This window comes from Heterodontus francisci, chromosome 4 (genome assembly GCF_036365525.1).
Source record: "Heterodontus francisci isolate sHetFra1 chromosome 4, sHetFra1.hap1, whole genome shotgun sequence".
NCBI lineage: Eukaryota > Metazoa > Chordata > Chondrichthyes > Heterodontiformes > Heterodontidae > Heterodontus > Heterodontus francisci.
The window spans coordinates 145,564,002-145,581,305 of record NC_090374.1 but is presented as its reverse complement, the minus strand read 5'-3'; the positions used below and the strand labels follow the sequence as shown (position 1 = coordinate 145,581,305).

The 17,304-nt window shown below is 40.0% G+C and overlaps 1 protein-coding gene across 2 annotated transcripts in view; it reads right to left on the bottom strand.

Annotated features, from left to right (window-relative positions):
* Positions 1 to 1,253: 1,253 nt before the first annotated feature.
* mllt3 (MLLT3 super elongation complex subunit) overlaps positions 1,254 to 17,304 on the bottom strand; it is a 180,097-nt gene continuing 164,046 nt past the window's right edge. For both annotated transcript variants that reach the window (XM_068030272.1, XM_068030273.1), the window contains 2 exons: positions 15,031 to 15,102; positions 1,254 to 3,715 (listed from right to left, as the gene is read on the bottom strand). In XM_068030272.1, coding sequence (XP_067886373.1) covers positions 3,584 to 3,715; positions 15,031 to 15,102 — 204 coding nt within the window. In that variant the 3' untranslated portion in view covers positions 1,254 to 3,583. The remainder of the gene's footprint in view (positions 3,716 to 15,030; positions 15,103 to 17,304) is intronic.

Below are 17,304 nucleotides of genomic sequence, written 5' to 3'. Positions count from 1 at the left end.
ATTGCATATAGTTTCTCAATAGCTCCAAACATTACAATCTTTCTGGCTGCCAACACACCCCAAAGGCAGGAGGAAATGGAGGGGTAGGTGTTAGGGGTAAGGCCCATACAGACCATCAAGATAAAAAGAAAAGTGCATTGTTGACTCTTGTGGATGAGCAACCCACCTGCAGGCAGAATCTAAACAGTGAATCAAATCCAAAGTGCTCGTATAGGCTACCATTTACTTTTGTTGTTGGTCTCCAACATCATAAAATTAGACTCAAACCCTTCTTGCAAAATAGTCTGATAGGACTGCCTTCACATTGTGCAAATGTGGCTTTGAAGGCACACCTATTTCAGAAGATATAATTGAAATAATTCTGTTTGTTGGATTAATTGGCCAGAATGGCTGGGTAGTTGCAGTATTTCTTTTTACAATTAAATAGAAGCACCAATGTCATATGACCCAGGAGGCTCTAACTTTTTGTTGAGGGCCACAGTCCAGAACAGTGACTTGTTGAAAGGCTGTTCTTGGAGAGAGTTACTACATGGAAACTACTTGTGTATTTAAAAAAAAATTACTTTCACCTGTAAAATTGTTCGACATCTCCTCCTCAGTATACAAACATCTATCATGTCCCGAGCAATATTCTAAATCTGGCAGGATGTGAATTGAGATCCAGAAATCAACATAATAGAGTGTAAAATATAGAAAATGCTGGAAATACTCAGCAAGTCTGGCAACATCTGCAGAGAGAGAAACAGAGTTAACAGTCATCAACCCTGAAACATTAACTCGGTTTCTCTCTCCACAGAAGCTGTCTAACTTGCTGAGTATTTCGCTCTTATAATACTGTGTCTGCTGAGGACCACAACTGAGATAAGTAGCTCTCACGTGGCCTCTTAAGCACAATTCCAGCATCACTGATTAAGCCCAGCAATAGCACCATCTTTCACTCAATCACAGAACCTAAACTGCAAGCCATTACAAAGGATTTCCTAATTCACCATATTTCGGGAGCTGTTTTATAAATGTACAGAGTGCACAAGTGTTAGATACCATAGCTTAAGAAATTTCAGTTTTAATTTAATATTGTCTGAAAATAAAATGCACGTCGCTATTTTAAGGGAAAAAATGTCAATCTAATAGCTCCAGATAGGGTGGCATGAAGTCCAAACAAACTAGATGTCTCAGAAGAAACATATTACTATAAGATTAGAAAATAAGTACATGTCAGTTATTTGAAAAAAAAAAGGATTTATTTTGTTCTCTGGATACAAAAGATTGATGGAAAAGCTAATGCAAAAAATTGCTTTAGGAGTGTAACACTTGTTCTAATTAAATATTGTGGCAAACTCAACATTGCAGCAAATTCTTGGGATTCAAGCCTGAAATGTTGAATAGTTCATACTGCTTATACATGGTTTTTGCAGAGTTTTAATTTAGACTGGTGGCCAATGTTTGCACAGTACAATAGATGGGTTGATGTACTGTTTCATTGTTTTACATTTGATTATAAAATAACATGTTTGCTGATTTGAACCATAAATGTTCCATTACTGTGTATTTTTCCTTTGAAGTATGCAATCTGAAACTAATCCCCATTTCCTAATCCATGCAGCATACAGTCCTGCTAAAATAGTAACAGCTTTCATTGCATTGCCTTTTTGAACATCTTGACATATGAAATATATGCAAATAGAGAATGACTGAATAGAATCACAGGACAGATTCTCTTTCAAATGTGGTAAAATATTTTTGAAAGTTATTTTTGAGTTGTACCACAAAACTTAGCCACAATAATTAAGATGGATCAAGCAACTACATTAAATTAAAGGGACTCACAAAGTACCAAGTTAAACTTCTGAAGACTGCTAGAGTATTTTTTCCTAGAACAAGCATTCTTGGGTTTTACCACGGACATGACAAACTCAGAGTAATGGCAATTGAAAACACACTGAACATCACATACATGAAAATGAAAAGTTTTCGTATCCCCTCTTTTTAAAAAAGCAGTCTGATTTTTCTGATATGAATTGCACATTAAAAGTATACTAACAAGGTAACATTTCAAGTAATGGACACAATGACATTTCTGAACCTCGTTATCATTGGAAAGTACACTTGTTCTGCTGGAAGCAGTTTCAGAACCTTCAGTAATAAAAAAGTACTAAAATTCATCCCATCTTTGGACTGAAAGTAACAGTTAAGGTCTCCTCAAAAAGACTCCATTGAAACATGGTTTTACTGCAACGTACTTGCTAAAGAAAGATCTATTTTTAAGAAATATAACTTTAGTATCCAAAGGATGGACAGATAAGTACGCACATTTTACCAGAATGGTAAAGACGGCAAAAACAGATTTGGCAGTGAAGGGAGTACTTCAAATAAATAATTAATCCCAAATTAAGAATTTTCTACAACAAACTTACAGAAAATTGGGAACAGAATATCTTAGACAATCCGACTTAGAACTTTCTTTTAAATTTTTTTTAAATACATCTGATATGCCAAAAGCTTTAAACTAGTGATCAACCAGCCTGGTTTATACCAGTTTTCCTCTGCACTTCATTAGTTAGTTCTGCGAGTCTTCAGATGTATTTACACTTCACCTAGGAGTCTTTTCTTATCACTATTACACCTAGTCTGTAGAGCTAAGCAACAGGAGGGTGTGCACATTGGTTTATACCAAGAAAACAAACAAGGACAAGAATCTGAAGGAGGGCCACTATAAGCAAAGCATTTCCATGATGCAACTGTACTTATGGGCATCTAACATTGCGTTTTTTTTTTAAAAAGGAGAACGCTGTAAAGTACTTGAAAAGGGCAAGAAAATTACACCACAAAATCCCTTCCTGTTCCCCCATAAAACCTGGAAGGAAAAAAAACCTGCTTAATAGCGTGATTGTGCAGACAATATTCCTCCCAGCATCAGTACAGATCTGAAATTTGTATTGGTCGATCACTAATTAAAACATATCAAAGCTGGTAATGTTTCTGAGAACAGTGCACAGTAATAGATTTTAAAGCACTACAGTTCAATTACTAAGGCTAGAACATTGTGTAGTTATAGTGTCCCTATGATCACAGCTAGTTTACAAAGGAAACCAAAAAATTGTTGCAGATGAATTCACCAGACATCTGGTGACCGATTCCTACTGCATTTGTAAGCCTTGGCCATAACTGTGACCAGAGTGCTCAATGTCTGGTAGTGTTGTTCCAAAGATCCAAGATATTTTTCATGAACTTGTCAATAAATAGATAGATCAGTTACATACTAAGGCAGTGTTGCACATGCATCATTCGCCATGTGGACGTTGATACCACAAAGATACACACTACCGCAGAGATTCACAAAGAGCAAGTATCCAGTGGATGGGAGGTAAAGGAGGAGATGGACCTCACAGGTCCAACACTTCCAGAACATTCCTCAGGCTGATAAGGATCTGTTGAATCTCTCGGCATTTCCCCCAGCAACACATTCAGGGGAAGAAGCATGACTGGCTGGAAAAAAGCTGCATAAGTAGCTCTATAGGGCTAGTCGGATGGGTTGCATCGCTAAAAGTTCAAGTCTCCAGCTCGTAGCCGGGGATCGGTGTCCTCATGACGTTCCTGAAGTCTCCAGGTAACTCTGTAGTTTTCGGACTGTGGTTTTATCCAGTGAGCAAAGGTCAAAGTCAAATGTTGTGTTTGTGATGTGAAAATGTCCAGTTTCTTCTATTAGGTTAACAATCTGAAGACAGAAAAAGCAACAAATTAGCTGATTTTCAATGCGGTGTTATATATTTATGATAGCGATGCAAATGTGGGCTTCAATCAAGGAATCTTTAGTGCCAATGATACATCAGCATGTAGACAATGTTAATTATTTGTCTTCTAGCTGCAGTTAAAAGTTAAGTTATCATATGGAAAGAATTTGATAGATAATTTAATTTTGTACTTGTGCCAATTTAGCCAGCGGGTAGAGTGGAAATATTAACCTAATGACCTTAAAATTTCTTGTTCAACCTGTCTGGGCAATAATCTTCAGCCTTATTTTGTCCAGACTGCACTTTTCATTCCTGGTGACTCTGAGTAACTGCTCATTCTTAGCTCCCTCCGTCAAAAGCAGAGGCCAATCTTTTACCCAATGTACACTGAAAGTCTCTTTCAAAATTGCTTTACTTCATTATCTCACTTCCCATCTTTAAGAAACCTTTATCTTCAGTCACAACTTTAGTCTATGCACCATCCCCCATCCACTCCCACCTAAATTCCTGTTCACCTCTTCAAGCATTCATCAACATGAGCAGCACTACTTCAATGCAAGTTATTATGAGAGGATACTTAGCTCTCACCCTGCCTAGCCTATTATAGTCAATCCTTTTTTAATTCAGTTGTAAACAGAAAGTGCACATAGCTAGCAAATTAGAAAAAAATTCCAGAGAATCACTACTTTTCTTCAAGAAGTAGTTTTTCCTCAGACACCTCGGGTTTTTGGTGCTAGACAATCTACCATCTTTTATGGTGGGGCAGACTGCACAGTAACAATATACAACGTGCAGTTTATAAGTCACTAACTACAATTTCATTTCCCCCCAATAGACCTTCTCAGAAATAGAATCCTTTTTGAAGACTACTTGAAAAAGACCCTTCAATTGCAAAACGATCCAATCCTCGACTTTGGTTCCATTTGATTTTCAAGCAGATGAACTAATTTTTTGCACAAATATCACGTTCTTCTCTTTCACAACATAGTAACAATGCACCTGGATAATTATTCAAGGGATTGGAATAGATGCAGGTTTTAAAAACCTGCAACAGTATAATATGCTGCTCAGTACTGAATATATGAAAAGGTGAGGTGAGGGGGGTGGGGGGGCAGGGGGAAGGGAAATGCTTCAGATTCTTAAAATCAAATGATAATTAAAGAATTCCTTGAAATTCAACCTAACTCAGTGTGAAATCAAATCTGAACAAAATGATTTTTAATACATCTTGCTCTGAAGCGGGAACTAATGACTCAAGTTGAAAGCAGCGAGCTGTGCACTGACTACATTGAATTTACAGCAGAGAAACCGGCTGTTCAGCTCCACACGAACATCTCACTCTCTCTGCGCCATCTCACCCATCAACATATCCTTCTATTCCATTCTATCTCATGCATTTATCTAGCTTCCCCTTAAATACTTCAACGCTATTTGCCACAATCACTCCAGGTGGTAGCAAGATCCACATTTTCACCACTCCAGAAGGCAAGACTTTGATCAATTTTTAGGGTCTTCACTAAACTTTTGAAGCCGATGCATCTGATGATATAAGGGCTAGCTTTATAAACGCACACTACCAGTGGTGAGCCTAGTTTAGTAGCTTAACAGGCAATAGAGTGATAGAACCATTACAGCACAGAGGCTATTCGGCCCATTGAGTCTATGCAGGCTCTCTGTAGAGCAATTCAATCAGTCCCATTCCCCCGCTCAATCCCCATAACCCTGCAAGTTTATTTCCCTCAAGTGCACACCCAATTTCCTTTTGAAATAAATCTCCTCCACTTCCACCACCCTCTTAGAGGCAGAGTTGTCCAGGTCATTACCATTCCCTGCATAAAAAAGTTCTTCCTCACATCCCCCATGCATCTCTTCTCCAAAGCCTTAAATCTGCATCCCCTAGTCTTTGTACCATCAGCTAATGGGAACAGTTTCCCTTGGTCTAACCTGTTTAAAAAGTGTGCCAAAAGCCCAGAGTCGGAGACTAGAGACAGAGCGAGCGAGCGAGACAGAGAGAGAGGAGCACGACGGGAGCGGAGGTTTAAAAAGCGCGCCAAAAGCCCAGAGCTGGAGACTGGAGTTAGAGCGAACGAGAGAGGAGCAGGGAAAAATCGAAAAGTGACGTGGTAACATCACAATCGACAGAGAGAGCAGTAAACAAGCTACCAGTTTGGTGAGTACCTGGTAAGTGATTAAGGTCCATTCTGATCCTAATGTTTAAAATAGTAAAGGAACTAGTGGTAAGCTTAATATATTAAAAAAAGGAAAACAAAATAAATAATTGAATAAAATAATGAAGTAGTTAATTAAAACAAATTCAGGATGGCAGGACAGGTGATGTGTCACAGTTGCAGCATGTGGGAGCTCCTGGATGCCAGCACGATCCAGGGCAAACACGTCTGCAGTAAACGTTTGCGGCTCGAAGAGCTTCGGCTCAGAGTCATTGAACTGGAGTCTGAGCTGCAGACACTGCGACACATCAGGGAGGGGGAAAGTTACCTGGACATTTTGTACCAGGAGGCGGTCACACCCCTTAGGATACGGTTTTCTGATTTGGTTAGTGGTCAGGGACAGGAGAGTGTGGCTGCAACTGAGGCAGGTAAGGGAACCCAGAGGGCAGGAGTGCAGGAGTCTCAGCCTTTGTGATTGTCCAATAGGTTTGAGGTTCTTTCAGCTTGTTTGGATGAGAGTGGGGGCTGCAGAGTGGATGAGCAACCTGACCATGGCACCGTGGTACAGGAAGCCATTCAAGTGGAGGGAGCAAAAAGGAATATAGTGGTAGCTGGGGACAGTTTAGTTAGGGGGATTGACACTGTTCTCTGCAGCAAAGAGCGAGAGTCCAGAAGGCTGTGTTGCCTGCCCAGTGCCAGGGTTCGGGACATCTGCTCAGGACTGGAGAAGAACTTACAGTGGGAGGGGGACGATCCAGTCTTCGCGGTCCATGTAGGTACCAACGACATAGGTAGGACAAGGAAAGAGGTTCTGCAGTCAGTATGAGGAATTAGGTGCCAAATTAAGAAGCAGAACCTCAAAGGTAATAATCTCTGGATTATTACCTGAGCAACGTGCAAATTGGCATAAGGCAAATAAGATTAGAGAAATTAATGCGTGGCTCAAAGACTGGTGTGGTAGAAGTGGGATCCGGTTTGTGGGGCACTGACACCAATACTGGAGAAAGTGGTGGCTGTACTGCTGGGACAATCTATACCTAAATCGTGTTGGGCAGGTGTTCTAGCGAGCCGCATAACTAGGGAAGTAGCGAAGGTTATAAATTAAATAGTGGGGGGCAAGGGACCAAACTTGGGAAGATATGGTAAATCAGGGAGTAAAGGACAAGGCAAGAGAGAAAGGTATTAATATGGGAAATGATAAACAGACTGTGACATGAAGGGACAGAGCATACAAATCTAAGAGTAAATGAACAGATAAGGCTAGAGGTTATACAAATAATAAAAGAACACAAATAAAGGCTCTGTATCTGAATGCAAGTAACATTCAAAACTAATGAACTGAAAGCACAAATAGAAATAAATATGATCTGATAGCCATTACAGAGACATGGCTGCAGGACAACACAGATTGGGGCCTGAATATTGAAGGGTACATGGCATTTAGGAAGGACAGGAAGCTAGGAAAAGGTGGAGGGGTAGCTCAGTTAATTAATGATGGCACAGTCCCACAGAGAGGGATGACCCAAGTTCAGGAGACTAGGATGTAGAAGCAGTTTGGGTAGAGATGAGAAATCATAATGGCAAGAAGTCACTTGTGTAACATTAACCACATTGTAGGATGGGGTATATAAGAAGAAACAATAGCAACTTGTCAGAAAGGTACAGTGATAATCATGGGGGATTTTAACCTAAATATAGGCTGGAAAAATCAGATGGGCAGAGGTAGCCTAGATGAGGAGTACATAGAATGTTTTCGGAATAATTTCTTGGAACAATACGTTCTGGAGCCAGAGAGTAGGCTATACTAGACCTGGTATTGTGCAACGAGTTAGGATTAATTAATGACCTCACAGTAAAGGCGCTTTAGGTAGCAGCCATCACATGAAAATTTTACATTCAGTTTGAGGGAGAGAAGTGCGGGTCCAAGACTAGTATTTTAAACTTAAATAAGGGCAATTATGGGGGCATGAAAGCACAGATAGCTAAAGTGAACTGGCAAATCAGATTAAGGGATAAGTCAATAGAGATGCAGTGGCAGACATTTAAGGGGATATTTCAGAATACACAGAATAGATACATTTTAACGAGAAACAAAAATTCCAAGGGTGGGACCCACCATCCATGGTCAACTAGAACAGTTAAGATAGTATCAAACTTAAAGAAAAAGCCTATAATCGCGCAAAGACAGGGGGGGGGGGGGTCAAATGATTGGACAGATTATAAAAAACAGCAAAGAATGACTAAAAGATTGATAAGAAAGATAAAATTAGAGTACGAGAGAAAGCTAGCTAGAAATATAAAAACAGATAGTAAGAGTTTCTATAGATATTTTAAAAAGAAGAGTTGACAAAGTGAGCGTTGGTCCTATAAAAAGTGAGTCTGGGGAATTAATAATGGATAATAAGGAGATAGCAGATGAACTGAACAGATATTTTGCATTGGTGTTCACTATTGAGGATACAAGTAACATCCCAGTATTAGCTGTAAGTCAGGAAATGGAAGGGAGGTACTGAAGTGGTACTGAACAAATTGTTGGAGCTGCGGGCTGACACATCCCCTGGTCCTGATGGACATTTCCTAGGGTGTTAAAAGAAATGACTAGTGAGAAAGTTGATGCGTTAGGTTTTAAATTTCCAGAATTCCCTAGATTCGGGGAAGGCTTCATTAGATTGGACAACAGCCAATGTAATCCTTTATTCAAAAGCGGAACGAGACAAAAAGCAGGAAAGTACAGGCCAGTTAGCTTAACATCTGTCTTAAAGACATTACAGCAGGGCATTAGAAAAATTCAAGGGTATTCAGGCAGAATCAACATCGTTTTGTGAAAGGGAAATCATGTTTAACAAATTTATTGGAGTTCTTTGAGGAAGTTACATGTGCTGTGGATAAAGAGGAACCAGTGGATGTACTATACTTAGATTTCCAGAAGGCATTTGATAAGGTATCACAAAGGTTATTGCAGAAAATAAAAGCTCATGGTGTAGGGGGTAACATATTTTGGCATGGATAGAAGATTGGTTAGCCAACAGGAAACAGTAGGCATAAATGGGTCATTTTCTGGTTGGCAAGACGTAATGAGTAGTGTGCCACAGGAATCTGTGCTGGGGCTCAACTTTTTACAATTTATGTAAATGATTTAGATGAAGGGACGGACAGTATGGTTGCTAAATTTGCTGATGACAAAGATAGATAGGAAAGTAAATTGTGAAGAGGACATAAGGAGGATACAACGGGATATAGACAGGTTAAGTGAGTGGGCAAAGACCTGACAAATGGGGGAAAAGTGTGAAATTGTTCACTTTGGCAGGAACAATAAAAAAGCACATTATCTAAATGGTGAGAGAGCTTTGAGATAGAGGGATCTGGGTGTCCTAGTGCATGAATTGCAAAAGGTTACTATGCAGGTGCAGCACATAATTAGGAAAGCTAATAGAATGTTATCGTTTATCACGAGGGGAATTGAATACAAAAGTTGGGAGGTTATGCTTCAGCTATACAGAGCATTGGTGAGACCACATCTGGAGTACTGTGTACAGTATTGGTCTCCTTATTTAAGGAAGGACGTAAATGCGTTGGAAGCAGTGCAGAGAAGTTTTACTAGACGAATATCTGGAATGGGTGGGCTGTCTTATGGGGAAAGATTGGACAGGCTAGGCTTGTATCCGCTGGAATTTAGAAGAGTAAGAGGCGACTTGATTGAAACATACAAGATCCTGACGGGTCTTGACAGGGTGGATGTGGAAAGGACGTTACCCCTTGTGGAAGAATCTCGAACTAGGGGTCATTGTTTAAAATAAGGGGTCGCCCATTTAAGACAGAGATAAGAAGAAACTTTTTCTCTGAGGATTGAGAGTCTTTGGAATTCTTTTCCTCAAAAGGTGGTGGAAGCAGAGTCTTTGAATATTTTTAAGGCAGAGGTAGATAGATTCTTGATAAGCAAGGGGATGGACTGTTATCAGGGGTAGTTGGAAATGTGGAGTAATCAGTTCAGCCATGAACATATTGAATGGCGGAGCAGGCTTGAAGGGCCGGGTGGCCTACTCCTGCTTCTAATTTCTATATTAGTATGTTCGTATGTATGTTTACTGTCGGCCACACCTCAAAGTTTGGCATCATTGGCAAATTTTGAAATTCCGTTTTCCAATATCCAAGTCATTCATATATAGTCAAAAAAAGCACTGATCTGAGCACAGAACCTTGCGGAAAACACCACTGTCTACCATCCACTAGTCTGAAAAACAACCATTTACCAGGACTCGCTGTTTTCTCTTCTTAAGCCAATTTTTTATCCAAGCTGACACTGACCCTCCTATTCCATGAGCCTCAAATTTTGTCAACCAGGCTTTTATGTGGTACTTAGTCAAACACTTTCTTAAAATCCATGTAGACAACATTCATTGCATTTCCTTCACCAACCTTCTCTGTTACTTAATCAAAAAATTCAATTAGTCAAGCAGGGTCTGCCTTTTACAAATTACTTTACACAATTATCCATTCATCATTTGTGCAACCAGTGCTGTAAAATATACTTTAGTAAACAGAAGTGTGCCCCTGGAAAGCACCTACAATTACAACCTGCATCTTTTGCTGAATGGACTCCTTATCCAGAGGAATTAGGTTTCTGATAGCATCTGCTGGACTGTCCAAGTGATTTTGTTAATCATTCAGTGGGTGAATGCACCATGTTTACTGGCTATCACAGCCAGAAGGTTGTAAGTTCAATTCCAACAAGGGTAATAATGTGGACGCCATACAATTGGCCTCAATGCCCTGGACACTTGATTTTTAAAAAAACCTACACAATTGGAGAATATATCATGCTATTTACTCACAGAACAAAGTTGTGGTGCTCAGGATTTGTACAGTCAACACCCAGGAAGGAAATATCTAACACAAATTTCTCCAATGAAACAACCCAGATTTAGAGTACTGTCACACATTGAGTCTTTGTGATTACCTTCTCAGCTTCAATGGGGTCAACAACCGTCACTCACATTTGCAATATAAGCATCTCACTTTTACAAGAATTGACTCAGTATCATATCTATTTATACGAAAGCATATCTCAAAAAATGGAACAATGACATTCCCTAATGATCTGGAAATCGATAATAGTGTCTTTTGAAGGTATGCAGCTTCAAACTCTCCAATGGTATGCATGTTACCAATAGATGAAGCAAAGCTCCATGCAAATTGTAGAGCTTCTTTATTCCATATTCATGGTAACATACAAAGAAGCAGTTTTGATCAGATTCACAGTTCAAATTGGTGAAACCAATCTTCATCTAATGAGGGGACATTATCATCCTGGTAATGTCCCTGGATTAGTAATCCAGAGGACTGGACTAACAGACAAAAGTTCAAATCCCACCAACACCACTGGGGGAATTTAAATTCAATTAATTAGAAAATCTAGAATAAAAAGCTGTCTCAGTAAAGATCATGAAATTACCGGATTGTCATAAAAACCCGTACGGAAGTCTGCTGTTCTTAGCCTGTCTGGCTTATGTGTGACTCCAGACCCACAATGTGGGTGACTCTCAACAACACCCTGCAAAGTCCTCCTCATCAGAATGTCTGCTCACCAACCTGAAGCTTTAACTGTGTTTCTCTTTCCACAGATGCTGCCTGACCCACTGAGTATTTCCAGAAAACTGTTTTTATTCCAGTCTTTAGCCAGTTCGGTTCACTCCACACTACACTAGACACAGCAAAGTCAATGGGATCTGACAACATGCCAGCTATAGTGCTGAAGACTTGTGCTGCAGAACTAGTTGCACCCCTCGCCAAGCTATTTTAGCTACAACACTGGCATCTCCCGGACAATGTGGAAAATTGCCCAGGTATATCTTGTCCACAAAAAGCAAGACAACCCAATCCAGCCAATTACCACTCATCAGCTTGCTCAATCAGCAGGAAAGTAATGGAAGGTGTCATTTACAGTCCTATCAAACAGCATGTACTCAGCATTAACCTGCTCACCGATGCTCAGTTTGGGTTTGCCAGGGCCAGTCGGCTCCAGACCTCATTACAGCCTCGGCTCAAACATGACCAAAAGAGGTAAGGTGAGGGCGACTGCCCTTGACATCAAGGCAGCACGTGACCAAGTATGGCCTCAAGGAGCCCGAGCAAAATTGAAAATCAGTGGAAATCAGGGGAAAACTCTCCACTGGCTAAAGTCATACTTAGCAGCAATTAAGATGGTTGTGATTGTTGGAGGTCAATCATCTCAGCCCCAGGACATTGCTGCATGAGTTCCTCCGGGTAGCATCCTAGGCCCAACCATCTTCAGCTGTTTCATCAACGACCTTCCCTCCATCATAAGGTCTGAAATGTGGATGTTTGCTGATTTTTGCAGTGTTCAGTATGATTTTCAACTCCTCATATAACAAAGCAGTCCGTGCCTGCATGCAGAAAGACCTGGACAAGATTCAGGCTTGAGCTGATAAGTGGCAAGTAGCACTCATGCCATATAAGTACCAGACGAGGACCATCTCCAACAAGAAAGAATCTAACCATCTCGCGTTGACATTCAACGACATTCCCATCACTGAATTCCCCACCATCAATTTGCTGGGGTTACTGCTGACCAAAAACTTAACTGGACCAGCCATATAAATAACGGTAGCTAGAACAGCAGATCAGAGGCTGGGAAGACTGCAGCGAGTAACTCACAACTGATTCTTCAAAGCCTGTCCACCATCTACAAGGCACAAGTCAGGAGTGTGATGGAATGCTCTCCACTTGCCTGGATGACTGCAGCTCCAACATGCAAGAAGCTTTCTACCACCCAGGACCAAACAGCCTGCTTGATTGTTTAAGGTGGTAAATGGAGTGCCAAACATTCACTCCTCCTACCACCAGCACAAAGTGGCAAGAGTGTGTGCCATTTACAAGATGCACTGCAGCAACTCACCAAGACTCCTTCGACAGCATCTTCCAAACCTGTGAACTCTACCACCTAGAAGGACAAGGGTAGCAGATGCAGGGGACCATCATCTTCTGCAAGTTCCCCTCCAAGTCACACACCATCCTGTCTTGGAACTAAATCACTGTTCCTTCACTGTCGCTGGGTCAAAATCCTGGAACTCCTTCCTAACAGCAATGTGGGTCAAGAGGAGGCTCACCATCTTCTCAAGGACAATTAGGAATGGGCAATAATGCTGGCTTTGCCAGCGATGCCCACATCTCACAAATGACAAAAAAAATACAAAATAGAAAAGACGTTAAACAACCCTGCATCAGTGGTTTGTCTTACTTGAATTCCCACTAGAGTTCTTATAACTGTTCCTCCAGCATTGCTCATTTCAAATCTGCCTCAACAAGACCTGACTTCTCACACCTCTTTCTTGTCCCCAGAGCACTGGGGCTTGTTCCTCTTCCACAATGGAAACAAGTTCATGTAAAGCTCAACAAGAAGGAACCCCAGTGGTGTGACTGTTTGTTGGGAGATCCGGAGGAGAGATAACATCTTGTATATGCAACCAACCCGGTCAGCACTATGTGCGGCTTTAATACCTATTCGGCCAAAGCCTGCAGCCTTCCTTTTTAAACTTGTGGAGACCCAGTTGGGGTTTAAACCCCAAAACAAAAATAACTTCTTTCTTAAATTGTTTCTATGGCCAAATGGTTAAAAAAAAAAATCCTTAAATACAACACATTCTTTAAATGGTACACAGTTGAAGATTATTGCAACTTTGTCTCAAAAAATCTAGATTTTACCATTAAAAACCTGCGCATAATGAATAGTAAAGGTTAACTCTCTTTATTAACATAGAAACATAGAAACTAGGAGCAGCAATAGGCCATTCTGCCCTTCAAGCCTGCTCCGCCATTCATTCTGATCATGGCTGATCATCCAACTCAGTAGCCTGTTCTGCTTTCGCCCCTTACCCTTTGATCTCGAGACCCAAAAGCTATATCTAACTCCTTCTTGAAAACATGCAATGTTTTGACCTCAACTGCTTTCTGTGGTAGCGAATTCCACAGGCTCATCACTCTCTGGGTGAAGACATTTCTCCTCATCTCAGTCCTGAAAGGTTTATCCCGTATCCTCAGACTATGACCCCTTGTTCTGGACTCCCCCACCATCGGGAACATCCTTCCTGCATCTACCCTATCAAGTTCTGTTAGAATTTTATAGGTTTCATAGGTTTCAGAGTAGATGGGAATGGAACACCGCATATTTCAGTGACCTTAGATGATAATTGAGAGAGTTCTCTTGTAATATGCCGATCTGGTCCAAAGGGAGATCACTGAAGAATTCTGCAGTAGATTGTGTGCTACTTCCATGTCACTATTTCAGCATGACCGAATCTCAATGCCCTGCAACAGAGGGATCCCTACCCAAAACCCTTCCCTTTTGTTGCCATTTATTAATCTCATGACCTGGGTCAATGATAGGTTATTTCCTTATAGAACTTTTACGTAGGGATGAACTGTTTGGCACTGACTTAGAATACAAGATAGGTAGATGTTAGGCAAAAGGTCAGACCTAATTACTTTTTCCTGATGTTTCTTGGCTGCTTTTCCCTTATGGGAACAAAGATGACGACTTGGTGCCAATTAGCTATGATTCTTGGACTAGGCTACAAAGGGAGTCACTGCTTCAAACAGCTTAGTCGCAATCAACTTTTCACTATTTGGAAGATCCCTACTGTTCAACTTTTCATACAATGTTTAAGTGTCCACGGTCATGATTTAGGGGAAAGTACCAATCAAAAAAAGTCTGAATTCAGCTGGTTTACATTTTGGTGCCAGAACCAGGCATACTCTCAAAATATCAAGTCAAAACTTATTATTGCTAGAATAAAATAATTAGTAAACCTCAGCTTGTAAATAAGATGTATTGTGTTCAAGAAAATGCTCCCCCTCCGACTCCCATTTAGAGAAACAGAAAACAAAAATGGATATTTTATTAGAACAGAAAGCAGCCACGAGAGTGGAGCCAGGTTGCGAAAAACAAGACTCGAGACACAGCTGTCCCTTGTGATGTTCCTCCCTAAACTCCCAGATGCAATGACAGGAGCACAAAAGGTGAAGAATTTTTAGAATCAACAGTATTTATACGTGGCATAAAACAAGATAACATGTACATTAGTCAAAAACTTGACTCAACAAAATGTTTTTACCTGTTGTAATATGTGCCGCTCACGAAGTGTCATTAGCCTTCTATGAAGTTCAACCAACTCATCCAGATATGCCTAAAGACAGATGGCCAAATGCAGAATTATCACCCCTTTTTTAAACTTTATAAAAATACATAATCCTATGACAAGAAGCTTCGGCACCCTAAATACATTTTGTCTCACACACCAGTTATACTGTAGATTAAGATTTTGCGAAAGATCATATTTGGTATACAAAAGTGTTTTCGATTCAGCTGCAATATAACTGATGGTCAATTTGTGAGCTGTCCATATAAAATGATTGCTTTTTTTCTAGACTTTGTGTGCTTTTTGTCAAGACTCAGCTGGAGCTATTCCACACGCTTTTATGCTTTGGAAAACAATTTTTTCCCAAATATTTGCTCTATTTGCAGTCATGTTTTCAGAATTCTGAAAACAACGCCATCACATAACATTTCCAAAATAACAATGAAGGTGGTGTGATCGAAGTTACAGGACAATAATGGATTCAATGAAATTGGCAACCTTTGCACTGGTCATTTTGGTTAAGGCACATTTTAATCCCAGTGACTAAAATTGTGCAGAAAAAAGTCAACAGATTAAATTAGCATTCAAAATGTCAACACTCATGAGAAAGTTGATCTTTTGAGCCATGTATTCCTGATGATACATACCTTAGACAGAAATTTACAGTAACTAAAAAAAAAACTTTGCGAGATTTACAACAGACCTCTTGCAGTAAATTTTCTTGAAAGAAAAACAAGAGTTGTGCAGCATGGAATGGGTACAAAAATCATTCAAAACGTTATTGAAAAATAACCATGGACAAGTAAAAACTGCAGTTTTAAAGATATTTGTTCCCATAGTCAATTTTTTGTCAATATAATTTAGCCTGCACAAGCTTCAAGATTGACTCATAATCTACCAATGAAAAGGTCAATATCAAATTGGAGTCACATGATTTTAAAAAACATCTTCACACATCAGTCCTCATTTTGCCCCACCTTCACCCCACCCCCCCTTAGGTTCCCTGCAGTGCAAACTATGCTTACAGCAGGAAAACTTGCAAAGCCTATTGTTCGACAATCTCCCAACTTCTCCAATGCAGAGGTTGCAATAGAATAAATATGTGAAAGATAAATGCTTAAAGAAGCATTTTTAATTCACTTTTCCCCACAAATTTATGAAATTTTTCATACTGGTGGATCAACAAAAATGAATCATTGCTCAAATGCTTTTCTATTAAGCAGAATCCTCCACTTTTTTGGACCAAAATCGGGTCCAGCACATTGCGTGCTGAAGCCACTGAAGCAATTCAGATCCAATTTTCAAAGCAAAAATCCCAGAGAATTCATATTTTGTTTCCTGATCATTTTAAATTCTGGCTCAAGCTGTGTCGTGTCTGCCTCATTTTTCAACAGGGCTGGAAGAAATGCAGTTATTTGGTTCAGCTTCACTGTGCCTCACACAGAATCTCAAATATCATGCTCATCAACCAAGTAATTTATTTTTAAAGAAGCTGGTTTGTTTTCTTGAAGTATAGTCATATTCCATATAAATTACAAATTTTATCGAATTTATCGAATTGAGAAATCGATAATCCAAGTGGACTGTGGAAAATGCTGACCTGGTGTACCTGGACACTCGAGTTCCACAGAAAGGTTAGTAATTAAACTCAAAGCTGTTGTTATTCGGGATAAACCCTGGGAATTGATAAGCAACTGGCTTGAGGGGAGAAAATTAAGATTGGGAATGCCTCAGTGCTGGGACTGCTACGGTTTTCAAATTTATATCAATGGCTTGGATTCAGAAAATGCACATCAAGGAATTAAATGCACAGAAAGGAAGTGAAATCGGAAGAGGCAACTCAGAAATTAGTGAGATTTGGGCAAGTGGGCAGAACAAGGCAGACAAAGCTTAAATGCATACATGTATCATAATATATATAGCAAAAAAAAAAATGACATGAGCACTCAGTTGAAAAGCTAAGAATGAAGAAGAAAATGGCCTAGGTGTCTTGATCATCTCAACAGGAAATGTGTCCAATTCAGAGCAGCATTCAATCAAAAATGCTAATAATTAAACTACATAGCCAAAACAGTAGACCAACTCACAAGTAGGTAGTGATCACACTGTATAGTGCTCTGGTTAGGCTGCATCTTGAAAACTGCACAGAGTACTGGTAACCAAGAAAAGAAAGTGGCCTTCAAGTGCTGGATGCAGTGCACAGAAGAGCCACAGGGATGATCCTGTGTTCAAGGTCTTGAGCTTTAAGCA